The 16,020-nt window shown below is 42.8% G+C and overlaps 1 protein-coding gene across 1 annotated transcript; it reads right to left on the reverse strand.

The window, feature by feature from the left end:
- Positions 1–399: 399 nt before the first annotated feature.
- On the reverse strand, positions 400–15,943 carry WDR82 (WD repeat domain 82). Its single transcript, XM_035546786.1, has 9 exons — positions 15,547–15,943; positions 9,820–9,917; positions 6,567–6,633; positions 6,263–6,362; positions 4,082–4,198; positions 3,573–3,728; positions 3,080–3,149; positions 1,802–1,944; positions 400–1,333 (listed from the first exon to the last, which is right to left on the reverse strand). Exons 1-9 carry the CDS (start codon positions 15,705–15,707, stop codon positions 1,304–1,306), a joined length of 942 nt encoding a protein of 313 aa, XP_035402679.1. The 5' UTR covers positions 15,708–15,943; the 3' UTR covers positions 400–1,303.
- Between the last annotated feature and the right edge of the window lie 77 nt (positions 15,944–16,020).

Below are 16,020 nucleotides of genomic sequence, written 5' to 3' on the forward strand. Positions count from 1 at the left end.
TCTGATCAGCAGTGTTTCAGGAGAAAGAACCTGGAACCAGGCCTGAAGAGTGGCTTGCCAACATTTCTGTACCATTTGCCACTGAGCCGCTCCGGGGCAGAAGAACGCGTCCCTCCCATCTCCCTTGGTGCAGGGCCACAGCAGAGTGAAGCCACCATGACTGTGTTAGATTTCTTTTAAATGCAACTCCATCTAACAAAGGAGGCATCACTCTTTTGGGGCTGAAGACCTGCAAACCCTGTTAACAAGATGCATAATGAACTAACCGCACGCTGTTGGCGTCAAAGGGATACAGGTCTAAGCCCAGTTCGGGCTTAATCTAATGGAGCTTATTTACAAACCAGGAGGGGAAAATTGCATTGGTAGGTAGGAAAGGTAAACAGCCTAGACACCCCACAATACTGGCCCACATCAAGTTCTTTAATATCTAAAAGTAAAAAAATATGGCCCATTCCCACTGCCCTCCCCCCATATTATTTACAAGTAAGATCAGCCAAGATGATACATAAGGAAGATACACAGGCAGACTGTGCTTTCAGTCTCAGTTTGGTTTCTCCATCTTCCTGCTGACAGACTCCTTTATTGCTTGGGACACTGACCAGACCTCATCAGTACTGTGCGCGCCCTTTGGGATGCTGGCACAGCGAACAGCAGGGAGGCTTCTTCAAGCTCTGGCAGTGGAAAAAAACTGCACGGTTTGTTGCACGCTAAAATCGCCAGAAAAGGATGATAGGACGTATGATGTAAATTTACAGTCACCCACTCACAGCATGTGTTCAACTGCAAGAGACTTCAGCATCTGCTATTTGAGTTGAAAATTGTCAGTGTTCACATTTGGCACAGAAGTAACTTTCCATCTGTGGACTGCAGTGAAACAGAGATCCCAGATGTAAAAAACGTGCACTTACGGGAAGTAACTGCACAATCCACCTCGGAACATCAATTGCCTTGTGCACTTACAGAAGAACAAAATTACAGCTTAAAAACTGCCACAAGCATTTTGTAAATATAGCAGTCTCCATTGCCCTCAGAAATAATACTGTGCCAGTTCCAACTTCAGCTGAAGCCTGCTGGGCATGGACTGGAAGGTAAGAAAGCATTGCATGGTACTTCCGAGCACACTAGGAGGTCAAGTGGAGGAGTCCTTGGAAAGGAATGCAGCCAATAATGTAAGACATACGGAAACATACATAGGAATGGGAGCACAGTCTAGGAGATGTAGGCAATTCCAATACTATCCTTGCAAGAATATGCTGCTGTTAGCAGTATGGAAAGTCATCTGACAGTAGCCGCAGTGTAGGAATTAGTCATCAATAGTTGGCAACCAAAAGGCCTACAAAAGAGGAAAGAAAGAACATCTTTTACAGAGCAGAATACAAATCTCTTACAGAACAAGTCAGGAGGTGCTCACTGCTCCCTTCCACAAGTGCTCACGCAGAAACTAGTGGAGAGGCAGTAACACCCTCCCAGGGCTTTAAATCCTTTCTTCTACTGGTTTGGTTTGCATTGCACATTCTCCAGAGCAAGCCAGTCTTTTGCAGAATGAAAATACCAGCGATGTACAGCAACCTAAACACTCACACTTCTGCTGGCACATCCATTCACTGCCCCATCTTCACACCCCCGTTTTCTTGCCAGTATCTGCTGTGCTGCCCCATGTACCTACCCACCAGATAAGGTGCAACCAAGGCATGACAGAGGCCTGGCTGTCACCAAAAGCCCAAGGTAATGCCCACCAGTGGCACAGAACTTTGAGATTCCTTTCCAAAAGGGTCAGCACATCAAACTAGGAGGAACTTACCATATTTGAACATGCACTAGCAAAAGTCATGAATTTGGGGTTGAACTGCAGACAGGTTATAGGACCTGTGTGTTTCCCATCCAGCACAGCCACTTTCATCCCGCTTTCCCCGTTCCATACATGGATCTTTCCATCCTCTGATCCTACAGAGAAGGATGGAAAAACAAGACGCACAAGATATATTGGAGAGGCCAGCAGAGAAAGTAAAGTTCATAATCTGTCAGCAAACCATAGAACAAGCATACCTCCTCTTCATAGCTTAACTTTCCAAATTCTCAAAAGCATCACTACAGCAATTACAAAATATCACTGGAGTTCACACACCTGTATTCAAACATAAGGTTTGTATCTTTGCACCATGGAGACCCAACACAGTGCAACACTATTCTGGCAAAGACATTAACAGCCACAGTCACTCATTTGAAAACGAGAGCTGACACCAACCAAGTAAGGAGGAAAGACCCTTGTCAACTTGCACTGACATATGAGAGGACAAAATCTGTGTGTAAGAATCACTGTTCATACAACTTCTCAGTTCAGGCACAGAACTAGATAAGTATTTCATTAGGTAGGCACAGAATCAAATCAAAGGCTTTCCATTGAAGCTTTCAGCGCGCTATGCCAAATACCAGAAGTTCAATGGAGACATGGACTCCCAAAATTACAACAATAAGGCAGGTTTTTTCACTTTAAAATGTCATTTTACAAACATCACTATTTTCAGGATGAACTCTGAAGCTGTGCGCTTAACATTTTTGCAGTTTAGCTTTGTTTCACTATTTTAAATAGTATTCCCAATAAAACGCATGGAATTTTCTTATGCTTCTGTATTTACACATCTGGCCTTTCAGGTAGGAAAGATTAAGGAGCACGAGTTACAACTTAACCATATTTAAAACTTGAACAGATAAGAATTTTGAACTTCTTCCACCAAAATTTTCATTTGGAAGGCCACAGTAGGAAGGTAAGTTTATCCAATAAAGTGCCCCCCATAGACAGACTAAACATCAGGTTGAAGAAAGTAAGAACAATCTCTTCTTCTCCACAGTGAGGAAGTTCTCAGCCAGAACAAAATAAAGTTTTGCCAAGACATATACAGGTAAATTTCATTCTCAAAGAGTAAATTACTAATGAAACAGAATATTCCTGCCAACCTAAAGGGGGCTTACAGCTACATTGTATTATTTAAATACTTTGTTTCCTAACAAAGACACAATTGGAAACCTGAAAAAACAGACAATTTAAGAGCACTTAAATTTCTTCAAAGAAGTGTCTTACCTATCATGATGAACTGAGAGTCTGGTGTGAATGATGCCTCCAGTGTGACAGCCTTACTATTGTTGTATCCCTATGGCACAAAACGGGAGAATATGTGGTAGAGCGTTCAGTAAATTCACAACCAAAGGGCAAAACCCCCTCTATGATACTGCAGAGCTCCGCGTGCAGGTGGGCTGGAAGGCTACTACTGCTTTCTGTCACAACGTGCCTAAATTCATTTGCCCTCACTGATGAGAAACCAGAAACCTGCACAAAGAAGAGGTACAGCACCAGCGTTTAAGGGGGAAATAAAGCTTCAAAGAATGACTAGCAATCAAAATAAATTAGAAGACCAGCCAGCTGGCAAACAACTGCCTTTTGTACCTGTACAGGAGACTGAGACACAGCCCAGAATCTCTCAAAAAAATCCTACTTATTTATCATTTGTGTTCATCTCATCCCAAACCAGCACCTAATGCTGAATTCCAAGCAGGTAACACATCAACATGCTCACCCCAAACGTATGCAGGACAGCTCCTTTAAAGGCATCAATCAGTCGAATGAAGCCTCCATTAGTTGATATAAGGATGAGTTTGCCATCGTTACTGAACTTCAGGCCTGTCCACTCACACGTTCGGTCATACTGCATCTTAAACGTAGCAAACGGCCCCTTCAAAGAAAAAAGGAGAAATACGATGCATTACTGCCAACAAGAATCCGCTTTTAACCTTAGCTCAGAAAGAAACGATATGAAATGAAAAAAGAAAAGAACAATGACAAAGCCTGAACCTGTTGGAACAGGTTAGAGTTAGTGGAAATGAACTTTAACATTGGGTTCAAGAGTGGATTTCAGGAACTGGTGATGTCTCTGTCTACTAGACATGCACCAACCAAAAACTCTCTAGGTGCTAAGTAGAGGCACCCCAGATAGTGAGTTGGAACAAACAAAACGAGTCTCTGAGCACTGAGTTTGTTACTTCTTGCAAGCTGAAAAGTGTAGGAAATTAAGTTAGAGTAGCTCACCTTGTCAAAAGAACGGAGATCATAAAGCTTCACCATTTCAGAATTGACTCCAGCAGCAAAAATCAGGCCTTCTGGGTCAAAAGAACACACAGGTTTCCCCTGGAGGTGCATTAAACCCTACAAAACAGAGGAACTTCAAGTTAGTTTGCTGAACTGATATTTGCATTTCTACCAGCACCCTTGAAGAGCCCACTGTGAGCAGGACATGAGCAGGACAGCAGCCTACAGGCTGAATGACTGAATTTCAATTATGAATATTGAGGTTTTATGAAGTTTCAAAGTCAGCTTCTCAAAAGCAACTTGACTATTTCATATCATCACACAGAGCTTCCAGTTTGCTGCAATGACAAAGATTACCTTGGAACAAATCAAGATCTCATTAGAACTGTCATTCACTCAAAAAGTATATTGAGGGGGGGGATGTTGTGGCTGTATCAGCAATCATATCAGGCAGTTCCACAAAACACTGCTGCTGGAATCAATAGCGATGTGCTACCAATTATGGTTGTGAAGAAGGAGGGAAAAAAAAGGTATTTTGAAAGCAAGTTGAAACAGCTCTGGTAAACACCACTGCTGAACTTTCCATGCCAGCTTAATGAAAACTCATACGGTCTGGAAGCTATCAGACCTTACCTATTTTTATGGCTTACTTTTAGTGAGAATTTTTCCTTAATTGACATTAGAAAAGACCTGAGACATATGATTTACGTATATATGTTATTTATATATACAGCCCTGATGAGAAGGACCTGGGGGTGTCCTTCCAATGGAAAGGACCCGTCCAACCCAAATTATTCTATGATTTTCTGTAAACTGACTGGCAGGCCTATGCGTTAGCCAAATGTTTTTATGCCACTGTTGATTAAAGTGAACAATACACTTAAGAAGTTTCTGCATTTCTGGAACACCGTTCCTCAGCAGCTTTTACTACTTCTCTATTTTCTAATTTAGGTCGGTTTCTCCCTGATATCTCTGAAGGCTAGGCAGTAAGCTAGCCAATGCTCAGGACCCTCAAAAATCGGGACATCCTTGAGGTTTCACGATCATGTTTCAAGCCACTGTGGCTGCCATCTGATGGGCAAATGGAATATTACAAGTAACACTTCCTCAACCCATTTCCCAACCTCCGCTGGATGCAGCTTCTAGTTACAAGCCTTGGTTTTGCTATTCTTAAAACTTCAAACATTAGTGTAAATTTGGTGGCAGCTCTGTGATTTACAACCTAGGCATCTGTTGCAACTTCAAGACTGAGATCCATTCCAAAGCAAACTTACACGTTCACATTAAAGGCACACTCCCACAGACAGGCAAAATTAAAATCTCTAGTTAGAAAAAGGTTATTTTTAGAGCCACTAAATCAATTTTGTGAGAAACATAACCTTTATTTCCTTTCACATTTACAGCTATAACACCTGAAATCAGTAACTAGCCCTCTTATGGGTGGTCTCAGTGAGATGAGCATACAGTGCTACGGTATGACCTATAGGGAACTGACAAACAGCTCAGCACCACTGAAAGGTGGAGATTTACTGCCGGTCTTATTTTCTTGCCACCTGCTGCCAGCTTGGATTTTTTTTCACTATGCGCAAGCTCATCTTCACTAAAATACACAGAAATCCATTCTATCAAAATAAATAAAAATAAATAGGGTTTTGCCTTGCTTTAAGGAAGCTGCCTCTGCTGACAGACAGGTCTGATGAACAATAAAGGTGATGGAAGGAGTGGGTAGACCATATTGCTGCTATGTTACTTCGTATCAGCTGTTTCTTCATCAAACTTAACTGCATCAAGACAATTTAAACAATTGCACTATGAACATTCAAAATGCATCTCCCAATGCCCCTTCTGTTACCTTTCCCAACCCAGGAGAGATGCAGCCTGATTAACACGCTGATAATACCCAGATCATCTCTTGTTTTATCAGCTGTGAGTGTTACTTCTTGCTCTTCCCAGTGCCTCTCCAGCACAGCGACATAGGTGGAAGTGACTGGCGCTACAGACTGCGACATATTTAAGGATTTCAGAGGTTTTTTTTTGATCTAGACTCCTTCAGCATTCTGGGAAGGTGTTAACAGTACATCAGCAGTAGTAGCGTTGTTTCCTAACAAGCATACATCCATTTTGCATCCTTCTAACTGAAAACACAACACACAAAGTACGCACGTGAATTTGATATCGTACCTGGCAATTTGGAGAGCGGAGATCCCAAAGGCGAATAGTTTTATCAAGGGATCCAGAAATAAAAGTATCATCCACTGGAGACATTGAAAGGGCAACCACTCTGCAACACAGAAGATAACATGCCTCAAAGACAGAGGAAAGGAGTTAATGGAGCAACACCTAACCCACCAGCTGTGTACAAGCCCGTAATTGCCATGAACAGTTCTACAAAGCAAAAACCAGAGTGAATTGAGCGCAACACAATTCAAGCTCATCACAGGCATTATTTCAATTTCTCCTGTACTGTCCCCAAGCCACATCTTACCTTTTGGTATGCCCCGGGAAATACCGAATGTATTTGTTGTCATGCAGCGAGAGGTATCGGATTGTATCTGAAACCATAAACAAACCATATGCTTTATTACACCATGAGCCTAACCTTATCTAAAAAGCTGTCACACGGTAAACTTGCTCTCCACGTCAACAGCAGTTTTGCCACAGTGAGTAAGTCTGGTCATTTGATTTCAAGTCAGACCTCAAGCAAACAATTTTCCAAGGCAGAAGAGGATGTCAAGCACCAGGAAGGATACTTCCCACAGCCTGAAGTCCTATTACATCTTAAAGACGAACCTTCATGTGATTTTTACATGTCAATCTCAAAGTTGCTCAAATAAAAGCACCAGTAGGTTTTATTCCCTCATTCTCACAAAATCAGGACATTCTAAGTTGATAACATTTTTATTTTTTTGCTTTACAGGATGAATATTGCTGTTTTACCTACACACCTATCCATCAAGTAAGTCTCCAACTGAACAGTAAGCTTAGGAAATACGTGAATTTATCCAGAGAGGAGAAAATATAAACTTCAAAGCCAGGACAAGATCGTTTCAAAAATTAAACGAGAGCAGCACTATTTCTCAACTGATGACTTTATTCTGAATAAAGACTAACATACTAAGAGTAGCCCAGAATTTTGGAAGACATTGTGGAGATTTTTGTCCAAGATTCAAGTAAGTCCTTGTAAGAGAAAGCAATTTGATGACATATCAGAGCACAGAGGTATTTTTTTTTAAAACCTTTCTATGCAGATGCATTTGAGCAGTGAAACATGAGGAGTGAAAAGCTAAACATCTGACATCTGAAGATAGCTTTCAGAAGGAAGGACTAACTGCATCAAAATCATTTCTAACGCTAGTTAAAGGAAACTAGTGTAAGCTACTGCTGGATGGAAAAGATTGGCATGATGCACCTGCTCCATACAGTGCTGAGAGACTCCACACTGCTGTAACAAGAGTCTCCAAGGAAACTGAAGGAAAAGGACATTTTTACTTTTGACTAAGGAGAACAAGAGTCAACAGGATGCAATATGCAAGGAGCATTTTAACACCTGGGCTACAGCGTTTGGGTTGTTTTTTTTTTTTTGAAAGGATCATTTTGCAAAACGTGGTCTCTGAAGCAGTTACCATTTTTGCCTGAAACTTCACATGAAACTGAGATCAGAGTTCCAAACCATCCTCCAGCATTTGACAATAAAATTAAGGCTGACTGATCAAGTAGGAAAGATAATGCTGGTGACACACTGTTCTAAAAGCCTCTATGTGACCTCGGGTGGCTATCCAAAACACAAATCCCTAAGATCAGTGTCACATTCTGTCAGGACAAGAACCAACCTGCTCCAAGCACGCTGTTAAAGCACATCTGTACTTCTTCCCATGAGACCCATTGTTACCTGATTTCCAAAGTACCCATGCAGAATTCTTGGCAAAAGAGGAAGCCCTTGGGAACTGCAATCGCGTGATCCATTTTGTTGCCAGCGCTCTGTCCCAGGCAAGGCAGTGGCCTGTACAGTTATCTCCTGTACCGGGTGGTATCATAGACCCTCAAACTGTACAAACTACTACCTCAGCCTGGAATCAGGCAAGAGGAACTTGATTCGAAGGTCTTGAGGAAATCTTCAGAAATAAACGGATTGGTAGCAATTCCAACGTGCAGAAAATGCTTGGGAGCAAGCAGCAGCAGTCCTACATGTTCCTCAGTTTATTAATCCTTCCCATAAGTGCAGAAAGGGCTACCAAGCACTTTGCCTGTATTAGAGGCTACAGAGTGTCTGGAATCCTACAGAACGCACTTTTGTTTTTATTACACTTAGATATACTTACACATCCTACCTTTTTATTTCATTCTAATTCAGTATTTATCATAATGTTTTAATTCAGGATCAACACATTTTAAGTTTTGGTTCCTCAAAGACTTACCAATGCTTATAAATAAAAACTTCAAATGCAAAATAGCATTAAAAACTGTTGATTCCATTGTTAATCATTAATTAATTGTAAATTAAAATAACAGCCAAGTCAGAACTGCTACATAATGACGTAATACCGTAATAAAAAACAGTAAGCAGGCTGTGAAACAGACTGAAAAGGCAAGTGTTTCCAGTCACACGCCTAATCATTAAATCCAATTCTATTGGTACACTTCCTTGTTCCTACAGTTTCAGGCTCAGCTTGCTCTAGTTTAACTCAACTTCCTAACTCTTAACTTTCATCTGCTCCAGATTCATACTCCTTTGGCAACTTAGCACACGTACACACACACCACACCAGTATCTCCACCTCCGCATAGGAAAAAACAGAACTACTATTCCAGAAATTGAGTTTACAAATACAATGTTAGAAACAATTTATGAAGTGCTGTGCTAAGACACTTGGTCACTGAAGAACAGTTAGATACCAACAGTGAGACAGAATTTGAAGAACCAATTGACTCTAGCTGGTTCTAGCCATGGGAAGAAGCATTGCCTTATGGAAGGATTAACGATCTATTTATACGTCCTTTTATTTGAAAGTCAAATTAAACTCGAATCCTTACATTAACAGAGTCTGTCACGAGGCTCTATAAAGCCGCTTGATGTCGCTGATTTAAAGAATGTAGCCATCACGGACAGTGACTGTGGGAAATGTAACATGGAAACCAGTGCTTTGTCTATGCCTATTACAAAAAAAAGCAGTGAGCTTCGTTTCTGTTCAGTAGCCCCATCTCAGAAGAGCTCTACTACCTCCTCCAGGCTTGTCTGGTGATTTGCAGAGTTACCTGATTTTCCTGCCCTCCCTGCTGCAGAAGGGCAGAAGAACCATTCCCTTCCTCTGCAGCTGACTTGCCAGCGTGCCAGGCAGAGCTATAGCACTTAGCCCACCTTTTGGCCTCATTCTCCTTCTTCGGCATTTCACAGGAGGAAGAAAGTAAGGCACACAAGCTGACTGACTACATCGGTAGCAAACAGCAAAGTGAATTTTGAATTTTTATTTTTCTCAGCTCCCCAGAGTCAGGAACTGATTTTTACCTCACTAACCACGCCTAAACATTTTGATGCTGCAGCAACATAACTCACGGCAGTATGCTTGAGGGACTTTCAGTGAGGTGTGCATTAGAGTTGAACGTTAAATCCCATCTCAGACAGCATGCTCATCACTTAAAAGTTGCTCTAAGTTTTTTCCAGCTCTTCAGTGCTGTTTATCTAGGCTTGTAATTTCAAGTGTACAGAGATTAAAAATGCTGACCTACAGCGGATCACTTACCATCTATTTTGTTGGAGCTGTACACAACAGTGTTGGCTGCGTGCGTGTATCTGATGAGGTCCACCCCATACTTCTTACTGTACAACGTTCTCTTTGGTCTGTCAGAAGGAAGCAGAAATAATTGTACTCACTGCAACAAAAAGCTCAAACCGAAACTGCTCACACTGACAGTGCCTGTTTTCATTACCATATTACAGGATTGTTTCGAGAAGTCAGATGTTTTTATACAAAGAAAAGCATTTGTATTTCATTGTCAAACAAGCACCTTGGTACTTTCTCCAAGACCATCCCTAGACTTGAGTTCCCCATGATGCCCATGAAATTCACTTATTAGTCTCCTTCAAAAATTCCCCCCCAATGTCTACCATAACGAGTTGGAACAGCTACCTTAAGAAGCCCTTAATGTCAAGCAGCACTGTTTCATCAGTACCTTACCCTTCAAAATCTCTAGTCCATTTGGTGCATATTTTAGATTCAGAATTTGTCTTTTCATTCTATGCTAGCTCAAAACCTAGAACAAAGCGCCTCATCCCGACTAGTACTTGGTATTAACACAAACAAATATATAGCAGCGGTATAAAAAAAGTACTGGTAACAGAGTAGCTCTCAAACTGCCAGAGAATTGTACTCAAATCCTATCTTAATTAAAGCACAAAACTCAAGTGTAACGTTACATGACAGAATTAGAGACATTCTAGAGAAAAAAGACATCAATAACTGTGTTTTTAAAGGTCCAGTATGCAAGTGATGTACTGCAGGAAAAGAAATTTAAACTGCAAAGTAAACGTAGAAGCAGCAGTTTAGTAAGTGTATCTTTCAGGAGCGGCAGCACTGAAATGTGGTGCGAGGTCTCCACTGTGCTCCTTCCTCTTTCTTTCTCACCTGAGGCAGCACAGTGGTTCCCGAGCTGGGCAGTGAGCCACCACAGGTACTGATCAGCATTAGAAACAGTAATTCCCAGAAGAGATTGTATTTTGAATCCAGAAATGGGTAACTCTCATTATTACCCAGGCCCATAAGATGTTTTACTAATGCAAACAGAAGACGACAGCACGGGGATGGAATTGAGCAACAGGAGCAGTTTAAACCAATACTACTGCCAAAGAAGGGTTCACCAGACTACCCCCTCAGACAAGGTACTGCTAAAATGCTCAACCATTTCCTTGTTTCCATCAGCCCCAAACTGACACACCCAAACAAGAGGAGGAGTTAGAGACTTGTCCTATCAGGACTAAAACAGACCTCAATTCTTGAAGACTGATTCTTAAACAGCAGAAGCCATGGGGCTTTACTTCAAACGTGCTTGCTAGGGACAAGTTTCCATCAACTGCAAGCCAATACAGCACGGGTAGGTAAAAACCCTACACCACCTGTACCACTTGCACCCAATCCCAACAGATTCTCCCTCAGTCTCTTCCAGTATATCACTGTTTCAAAAGTGTCGCAGATGCAAACACGGTACAAATTTAGAACTGTACATACATAATGTACTTTAAAATACGAAATTTGAATTTGGACAATGAAATTCTGTAATTTTATGCCTGACACACTTCCCTATTTTGTAGCTATGTCAGCTGTGCTGTTGACCAATTTTGTTAGTTAAAAAACCATACTAAGACTCAGGTCTACTCCGGCTTTCCCTTATCAATGAAAAGTTTAAAGCTTAGAAGCTCTATTCAAAATAGAAAAGCAGACTATTGGAAGACCTGCTACAAACGAAAAGAACTACCAGCAGCAGCACAGCACCCAGGGAGCACCTGAAGGAGAGCGGCGACAGGAGCTGGCAGGAGGGAAGGCGCAGACGCGCTCTGGCAGAGAACAGAGAGCACGCGCAGGGCAGCACTGATTCACTGGAGTGCACCTTTTGCGACAAACTTTGGGATTCCACATCAGTACCCAGAGCGCCAGGTACAAGGCCTCTGGGCTACGCAACGGTCTAACCAGAAGAAAAAAAAAACCAGGGGAGTGCCATGGAAAGCGAGCACTAAAACCACCTCGATAACTCCTGTTTTACAGGAGGCTGAGCTCTGCCGGTGACAGCTCCAACTAGTTGAATTTGCAAGTTTCTCCACGCTAGTTAAAATACCGTAGTAAAGAATACCCACACATACACAAGTGTGCTCTGAATGGCTATACGTAGCTGCTTTTGTCTCCCTACTTTTTTTAAACTGAGAGGAAAAATCCTTTAAAAGCCTGAGAATACAAAACGTTAACTCCAAGAGCCAAAGTCAAGCAAACAAAGAATATGCACAGAGATAAAGACTAACTGATAGACAAAAGCCCCAACTTGCCAAAAAAGAAGGAAAGTACTTATGCATTTTAGGAAAGGTGAAGTTTTCATGTAAAACGATACAAGCAAAAACACGTCACTCCCCGCATAAGACTGCCTGTTCCCAATTTACTTTTTAAAAATAAAACCAGGAAAACTAAATTTTACTTAAAAAAAAAATCACAATCACTGACCGTAACCCAAGTTTAAGGTCAATCTATCCAGCCCACTTAAAGACCAAGCAACATCCCCAAAGTGAAGTACTTCAGGAGATTACACACAAATTTGCTATAAAGAATAGACAAAGCAGGCAAGGTTTGTAATATCATCCATACCTTGGTTTTTATCACTACTACCGCTGCTGCTGGTAAAACCATCACCCAAAAGCAGGCTCCCCAAACACCCAGTGAACACCACGGCTATGTAGGAACACAGCTCCAGCACCTCTCGATTTGTACACAACTGATACTTACCAGAATACAAACTAAACCTTAGCTGAACCACCGTTACATCATTCCGGGTTACAGATTCACAGCCATGAGCCTCCTGGTCGAGTCTCAAGGACCACTCACTGCACGTCCCCACACAATTCCGTTCTGAAACTTTCCAGCATTCATTCTTAAGCCCTCACGGATGCAGCTAAGCCTCTTGGTTATGCTTTTGAGGCAGCCTATTACAGCGGTATTTCTTGATGCAGAACAGGTTAAAAAAGAACCACCGTTTAGTTGTTTACACGCTTTGAAATACGAGTGGAATCTCATGTCCAGAATTATTACGTGTTCATGAAGAAGCAGCACACCGTTTTCGAGCTTGTCTATGCTCTGACTAGACATGACAAGAGATCTGTCTTTCAAGGAGATGATCTTGTCCTGTCAGCTCTTCGCTACACATCACTGTTCAAACCGTGCCAACGCATTTCAGAAACTGAAGTTCCCTTCTGTTGGCTTGCTTATGCTGACAACACGATTCTCATATTGGTATGGCTTATGCCTGAATGGCAAAACAAAGCAAACCAGGTGAGTGCATACCTATACTACAACCAAACACAGCTGCATTTTTAATTCAACCAACAGAACTCTTCGTAACAAGGTAGGAGGACTTGTCACTTTTACACGGGAAAAAGTTTTAACTCCCAGACCATTTGCTTAAGCAGGGTATGGCACACCAAAACCCAGCACACAGGAAGCTTGAGTTCCATGGCCTTGAAATGCTCGCTTAAGATAAAGAAAAAAAGAAATCTGCAGGCCTGAAAATGTCAACTGCTCACAACAACGATCATCCACAGACTCAACTTTTCACTGGGAAAGCGTGCCCTGCATCCCTAGGTACCTCTCGAAACCACTTAAATGTTGAAGTCGATTGACAGTACAGCAATTTTCAAATTAATTTTATAACCACTAGAGAAACACAACCTGAAACCTGAGTTACCTTGATGGAACGCGTCTGCCCTGTCCCGCTGCAGTACAAAGCCATTGATCTTCTACATTTAACTTAATTAAAGCAAACCCTCGCACTGTAAAGCGTACATCATTACTAGATGGAGATGAAAGCACCAAATGCCTCCCAACCCATCAAACTATTCTTTACAAGTTTGAAAGGGGAAAAGCAATCAATAGTATCTACATTAGCATCACTCAAACCTTCTACTGTTGCATATAATCAGGATCTAGAATGCAACCCTTGGCAGAAACCATCCATACAACACTACCTACTCTTACAAAAATGAAAATGAATTCATTTCAAAAAGAAGTTCACTGTATCAGGTTGGGAACAGCAACAAGTTTCAATTGAAGAGCAAGCAAACTAAACAGAAGTATAAAACAACTGTCAAAAGCAGTCTATAAAATTAAGAGAATATGCAGGACATAATATTTCAAACACATTAAGCCTTGGTCTGCTTGAAAAAAGCAGGAGGGTTAGGAGTACCTGGCACACTAGAAAACACACGTTATACTGACACATCTACCACCTGGTACTCCCAGTCACTTCTTTTTCTCCCCCACGTTATTACGCTGTCTTTTTCACTCTCTCTCCTACAGTACACACACTTGTTTTCCTTTCGCTTTCTGCATGGATGTGATGCTGCCTAGTCTGATCTTACCCCCACCCACCCACAAAAAAAAAAAATCACCGGTGAATTAAGTCTCTAAACCGAGCAGCACATTAAAATTTAAACAAAACGTACAAGAATTTAAAGAAGCCAAGTGTGTATTTGTACCACTGAGAAAATGCAATCTCTAGTCTTAGCTTTTCTTTGCATCATCCCCAACGTTTCATTGCTATTGCACGGTACATCAAAAAAACAGCTCAGGACCTCGGTTCTCTTTAGCTTCCAATCCTCAGCTCCAGGATCAGCACCACTCTCTGCTACAGCTTTTACTGAAAACCAGCATCAAAACCATGCCAATTACTTTTTTTTTTTTTTTTTGGAACTTGGAATTATCCAAACATTGAGTTTTTAATGGAATAATTACATCGTTTGGATTTATTTGCTCCAACTCTTACAGAATGCAAATGTCTTTTGCTTACTTTCCAAAACATAAACTACCAATGCATACTATTGTTTGTCTCATTTGCACGTTTTTATCTTCTGAACAGCAGCACCATGTCTCAGTGGCTGTGCAAATTTCTGGAGTTTTATCTGTAAATCAGGACAACCATCTCATGAAAGAAAGAAAGAAAACTGGGTGATTCTGTTCAAGGAGAAACAAACGCATCTTAGTTCATCAGCATAAAGTAGTATCAGTAAGTAAACATCTTACTTGATTAAATTGACATTGAATAGTGTTTGGGGATGTATATTTCAAGTGTGCTTTACAGATAAAAATACAACTACTGAAAGACATTCAGAGCACAGAAGACCACCTTTATGCGCAACGGTCCCAGGTGCCACTTGGGAACTAGGCTTTACCGAAAATACCGTCAAGCTTTTGTAAGTTATAGTGAACACACATTGCACCTCCTTAACCTTTCAGTTTGCTTACCTAACAGTTGAACGAAGTTGATCAAACCAAATCATCCATACGCTGCTCACAGTAACTGCTACTATTTTAATGAGCAAGACTTAGGGCTGGAGAAGCCTGAGAATTCAGTTTGCATCCTTGTAACAATTTCTAGGCCTGGATATGCGACTGGATTCAAATCCCCTCAACTTCAGCACTATTTAGTTCTCGCTACAGTGAACTCTCTTATCACACTTGGGAAATTACCAGCTCCAGCCTGATTACCGGCACCAACCTAGCAGAGACAACGAGCAGAGACACCCACCAGACTGCAACGCCCCCATCTCCGCACCCCACTTCACCCCTTTATCCAAAGCCTCCCACGGCATATCGCCGCCCTGCTGCTTCCGAGCCTCAACTCAAAGCAAGGGAGGAAGAAGCGGGGAGCGGCAGCCCGCGGACAGCCCCGGAGCCCTGAGGGCCTCGCCCCCGGTGGGGCCGGGCTCCCTCACTCACTTGCCCTCCTGGCAGTCGTACAGCACGATGGAGTCGTCGTCGCTGCTGGAGATGACGGTCTCGCCGTTGGGGCTGAAGTCGAAGCAGTTGATCTTGTCGGAATTCTCGCGGAAGACCTTGGCCACGCGGAAGCTCCGCAGCACGTTGTCCGTCAGCTTCATCGCGCCGAGGGCGGCGGCGCTAAGGGGAGCCGGGCGGGGCCGGGCCGAGCCGAGCCGGGCCCGGCGGTGCTGCGGGGAGGAGCGGCTGGCCGGGCCGGGCCGTGCCCTGCCGGGCCGTGCCGGGCCGGGCCAGGCGGCGCCCCGCGGCTGGGCTGTGCTGGGCTGGGCTGTGCCGGGCCGGGCCGGGCCGCTTCAGGCGGCGGCGAGGCGGCTCCCCCTCATTGTGTCCGCCATCTTGCTGCAACGCCTGCGGGAGGGGCGGCGCGCGGGGCACCCTGGGGGAGAACGGCGGGGCGCGCGCACAGCCCGCTGG

This window comes from Cygnus atratus, chromosome 10 (assembly GCF_013377495.2).
Source record: "Cygnus atratus isolate AKBS03 ecotype Queensland, Australia chromosome 10, CAtr_DNAZoo_HiC_assembly, whole genome shotgun sequence".
In the NCBI taxonomy this organism is placed as follows: domain Eukaryota; kingdom Metazoa; phylum Chordata; class Aves; order Anseriformes; family Anatidae; genus Cygnus; species Cygnus atratus.

Coding starts and splice junctions, on each gene's coding strand:
- WDR82 (XM_035546786.1), bottom strand. CDS start 15,707: ATGAAGCTGACGGACAACGTGCTGCGGAGCTTCCGCGTGGCCAAGGTC. Junction 6,634..9,819: donor CAGCTCCAACAAAATAGATG/GTAAGTGATCCG, acceptor TTATGGTTTCAG/ATACAATCCGATACCTCTCG. Junction 4,199..6,262: donor TCCGCTCTCCAAATTGCCAG/GTACGATATCAA, acceptor TCTGTTTTGTAG/GGTTTAATGCACCTCCAGGG.